This window comes from Myotis brandtii, unplaced genomic scaffold (assembly GCF_000412655.1).
Source record: "Myotis brandtii unplaced genomic scaffold, ASM41265v1 scaffold230, whole genome shotgun sequence".
Taxonomy (NCBI): Eukaryota; Metazoa; Chordata; class Mammalia; order Chiroptera; family Vespertilionidae; genus Myotis; species Myotis brandtii.
In genome coordinates this window covers 8,232,756-8,237,681 of record NW_005358650.1, presented here as the reverse complement: position 1 = coordinate 8,237,681, position 4,926 = coordinate 8,232,756, and the positions used below count along the sequence as shown (strand labels likewise).

The following is a 4,926-nucleotide window of genomic DNA, read 5'->3' as shown; positions in this document are numbered from 1 at the left end:
TCGCTTGTCAAGTGTGTTTTTCGTTTTTTCCCTCATGACTGAGTGAGTCGATTGTTTATGTTGAATGCAGCAAGAACTGGAGTGGAAACAGAATTACAGACAAGTTAAAACAAACAAGCCCTCTTAGGAAACACATTCTCCGGGCTGACAGTAGGACCAGATGGAGCGGGAGGCCCAGGTTCGCGATGAAAGGGCCCGGCTTCTCCACAGCTTCTCTGTGGTGCTGGTCGCTGAGGGCCCTTCGCTGCCCACGCTGCCTTTGCCCATCGCGCAGCTGTGTTGGCTGTAGTTTGTTCCTCCGGGGAGTCTGAGGCTCGTGTTCCCTCCACCTGTCTCCAGGTGTCTGTGAGCACAGCGGATGTCGTTCCCCACCCTGCTCTCGCCATTCACAGAACGCTGACCCCCGGCCCTGCCCCAAGGTGGAGCACAGGTGGATGCCCACCTCCCCTCCTGCCCCAGGGGGCCTGGGGCCTGTCGGCCTGATTGGCCCCTCCAGGCCTGCACTGCGCCCACTTCTGTCCTCCATTTTGAGTCACTAGAACAGTGGTTCTCAACCTTGGCTGCACATTAGAATCACCTGGGAATCTTTTTAAAATCCTGATTTCCGGGCCTCATCCTCCGGAAATTCTGTTTCTTTGTTATGGGGTGGGGCCACAACATTAGTAACAGAGAAACAGAATTTCCGGAGGATGAGGCCCAGAAATCAGGATTTTAAAAAGATTCCCAGGTGATTCTAATGTGCAGCCAAGGTTGAGAACCACTGCACTAGAAGGAGTATTAATTGAAAAAGACAAGCGTGGCATCCTAATTAGCAGCGTCGGCTGAAACCTCACCTGACTGCGGCCTCGTCCTTGTAATAAGGTGAGGTGCCTGCAGTAGAACTGGTGCGTGGGAAGCAGGAGAGATCGGGGAAGGGGTTCCCTCTGCAACACCGAGGCTGGGGCCCACACTTTATAGCAGCAGCGGCTTCAGAGAAGTAACAGCAAGTAAACAGAAAGCTGAAGTGACCGGGTCACCAGCGATGGGCGGTGTGGGCAGACCCAGAGTCCCTGGACGGGGGGTCAGGAGCTGTGAGCCCATCGGGGCTTGTCCTTCCAGGACACGCCTTGCCAAGGTCACCCTCGGGCACCTCTGGAATGAGTGTCCCCGTCCTGCCAGGTCCCCGGTGGCTGGGGCGTAGCCTTCGCACGGAACACCCACATAGTTTTCCTCCTTCCGTTTTGACGTGGGCAGGAACCTGAAACCGCCTGAAGGAAAGGAAGTTTCCTGGGTATTAATTTCCTGCTTCACGTTACCCAGTACGGTGGCAGGCCTCTGCACGGGCGACCATCCTCCACTCCTCTCTCTGGTGTTGTTTTTTTTTTTAATAGTATTACCATCTCAGCCCCAGAAGTAGAAACTCTGCCAGCATTTCCATTAGAAACCTCATTTTTCAGGGTCTTTTAACTGAGCCATAAAACTTTATTCCTCATATTAAACAGATCCTAAAATGATCTTGGCCTGCTGTCAAGTTTTTTTTTTTTAATATATGTATTAAGAAAACTGATCAATTACTAGTAAAGGGGAAAAATCAATCATCTTATTTCCAGTTTGTGTCGGAGGAATGTTTTAAACCGTTTTGTCCTTGAACGGTACCTTTTATTAGGCTTGCATTGACTCTCCACAGTTACTTGGTAGGGGCTGGAAACATGTTATTTGTGGGAAGAAGAAAGGCACAAAGGTGGTCAGAAATGGCCCGAGGGAGGCCCGGGCACCGTACCCTGCGGACACGCGTGCCCACGTTTGCTCCCCACTCTCCATGAGGCTGAGTCCGCTCCTCTCTAGCGGTCCCCCTTCCGTCTCTGGCCATCCTGCCGGCAGTGGCAGTGGGCCTGTCATCCTGCCCTAACGAGCCATGTACCTGCTCAGCAAACAGGACTAGTGAGTGACCTTTCCCCAAAGTGTCCATTACTGTGGGGTTTTCTTTGTTTCTTGTTGATGGCGCAGGCACTCAGTACGTTCATTCTACGTGATTTAGACGAGTGGGTTTCAAACTGTCTAAAGGTGGAGGAGTTTCCTTGGGCCTCGGCAGTGGGCTGAGAGGGTGGGGCAGCTGAATGCATGACCCCACCCCTGCCCACTTCAGCCAGATCCACATTTACTATTGTTGTATCTTGAGCTTTGGCATAAGATTTTGATTGAAAATATTGGGAAGACCTTAGATCTAGGCTGTAGAGATAGCAAACTGGTAACTTGTTTGACCAGTACATTTGTTTATTTGTTTGTTTGTTTTGTTGTTGTTAATCCTCATCCAAGAATATTTTTCCATTGATTTTTAGAGAGTGGAAGGCAGGAGGGTGGGGAGAGAGAGAGAGAGAGAGAGATCGATATGACAGAGACACATCTATTGATTGCCTCCCGCATATGCCCCAACCAGGGCTGGGGATCGAACCTGCAATCAAGGTATGTGTCCTTGTTGGGGAATCAAACCCAAGACCCTTCAGTGAGTTGGCCAATGCTCTAACCACTGACCCATACCGGCCAGGGCAGGACAGGTTTTGTGGTTGTTGTTTTTAAATGTTTTTATTGATTTCAGAGAGAGGAAGGGAGAAGAAAAGAGGGACAGAAACATCAGTGATGAGAGATTCATTGATCAGCTGCTTCCTACACGCCCCTATTGGGGATTGAGCCTGAAACCCAGGCATGTGTCCTGACCAGGAATTGAACTGTGACTTCGTGGTTCATGGGTCAGTGCTCAACCACTAAGCCATACCAGCCATGTTTTTCCATTGATTTTTAGAAAGAGTGGAAAGGAGGAGGAGAGACAGATAGGGAAACATCAATGTGAGAAAGACACATCGATTGGTTACCTCCCACACATGCCCTGACCAGGGCAGGGGGTTGAATTGAGCATGCAACCAAGGTACATGCCTTTGAATGGAATCGAACCCAGGACCTTGTGTCTGTGAGCTGACGCTCTATCACTGAGCCAAACCGGCTAGGGCAACAGTACAGTTTTTTCCTGGGCAGGGAATTTACTGGCTCCGTGCTAGTGGCCTCCACTCCTGACCTCTTGCTGCAGCCAGTTGCCTGGCTCCTGAAGGCATTTGAGCTGCCACTGACCGTGCCAAAGCTGAGAGGGAGGTCATGGGTAGCACCGCTGCAGAAAGTGCTGATCTCAAGTCCTCACTTTGACCGTTAGGTTTGTCACCGTTGCGTACTCGAAGCTCTAACCAAAACTGTATGCTCCGGAGATATGACAGAGTTTTTCCTCTGGTTCTCCCTGCCCTCGTTCACAGCGAAGTGCCAACACGGGGGAAATGGCCCAGCAGCGGACTTGTGGCTGGGTGGGAGGAGAAGCCAGGAGCCTGGGTAATTAGAAAATCATAGCTGTCAGAGCTGGAAGCAGACCTCAGAGTGGCCAGCCCCTCATTTGTTGATGAGGACAGTGGAGCCCGGAGCAGAGGGAGGCCTTCCTAAGCCCAGCTCCTGAGTGGCAGAGCCAGGTCCGGGCAGGGCCGCCACTGCTGGTTGCTCCCCACCCTGCCTCTCGGCCCTGAGTAAAGAGGGCTGATCCCCCAGCCTCGTTCCCAGGCTTGTCGTGCCTAGGCCTGTGCTGACTAATCCATTGGCTTCTCTCAGGAGACCAGTCGGGGGATGAGAGCATCACTCAGATGCTAAAGCGAGCCCACGACTGCAGGAAGACGGCCGAGAACGCGGCCAAGGCCCTGCTCATGAAGCTGGACGGCAGCTGCGGGGGTGCCTTCGCCGTGGCCGGCTGCAGCGTGCAGCCCTGGGAGAGCCTGTCCTCCAACAGCCACACCAGGTAACTGGGCTTCTGTGAGGTGGACATGTGTCCACGTGTCATCTGCTCACTGGGCGTGGCACACAGTGGCCAGGCTCGTGGCAGGAGGGGGGTGGGTGGAAGGCGTGGGTGAGGGCAGATTCTCTCCTGGCCTGCAGCCTGCTCCCTCCAAGGGGGAGTCAGAGTGGGAGGGTTAGAAAGGGCCTTCTCATTTGTGGGAACTGCAGCCCAGAGAGAAGGTGATTTGTTCAAAAAAGTGGTAGGGATGGCACCCACACCGGCCTTCCTGTCGGGGTTTTCTCCTGTGTTGTTTTGTTTTTCTGTTTTCCGTTTCTTTATAGTGATTGATTTCCCAGGAGCATTTGGGACAGCTATTTGTTGCAAATAAACCCTAATCACCTGAGGCCCAGACCCCTGCACCGTTTCTAGGCCCTGTCCTCTCCCTTCCTCCTGAGTCTCTGTCCTCTGTGAGCTTCTCCCGGGAAATAGCGGCCTCCTGGCCTCACCTCTTGTCTCAGGGGTGACGCCATCTTCATAGCACGTGCTTAACAGATGCTTGATCATGAGCCTGAGTTCAGGTCTGTGCATCTAGAAAACTGAAGTGAGTACTTGAGATGAGGAGGACCGCAGTGAAGACCTGCCATGCATAATCTGCTAGAGCTTTCGGATTCTTCTGGATGAGGGGTGGGGGCGTCCATGAAACTTCTGAATGAAACCTTTTCTAGTGATCTGCTCTTTGCTTGCCACCGAAGCCCTAAAAACATGAATGCCTTCCCTTTCCATACCAGCTCTCAGTCTAGGAAGTACTTTGTTAGGAATTCCTACATGATAACTAAATCTTAAAAGACAAGAGGGGTAACGTACCCCCATTTTCACAGGTGAAAAAACCTGGGCTTAGAGACATGTAAGCGACTTGCCCATATAAGGTCACAGGGCTGGTAGACCAGAGGGAAATCAGGGCTCAAACCAGGACTTCAGCACCAAGCGTATCATTGTTCCCACTCTACCAGGTTGGACCTCATGACATTAAAACACAGTGTGTCCTGCCGGCGAGGCTCAGTGATTGAGCATCGACCTATGAACCAGGAAGTCACAGTTCGATTCCTGATCAGGACACGTGCCCGGGTTGTGGGCTCAATCCC

At 52.2% G+C, this 4,926-nt stretch overlaps 1 protein-coding gene across 4 annotated transcripts in view; it reads left to right on the top strand.

Annotated features, from left to right (window-relative positions):
- The window catches only part of MCC (mutated in colorectal cancers), a 264,652-nt gene that overhangs the window by 234,606 nt on the left and 25,120 nt on the right, over window positions 1–4,926 (top strand). For all 4 annotated transcript variants that reach the window (XM_005866466.2, XM_014539908.1, XM_014539907.1 and 1 more), the window contains exon 12: window positions 3,622–3,805. In XM_005866466.2, coding sequence (XP_005866528.1) covers window positions 3,622–3,805 — 184 coding nt within the window. The remainder of the gene's footprint in view (window positions 1–3,621; window positions 3,806–4,926) is intronic.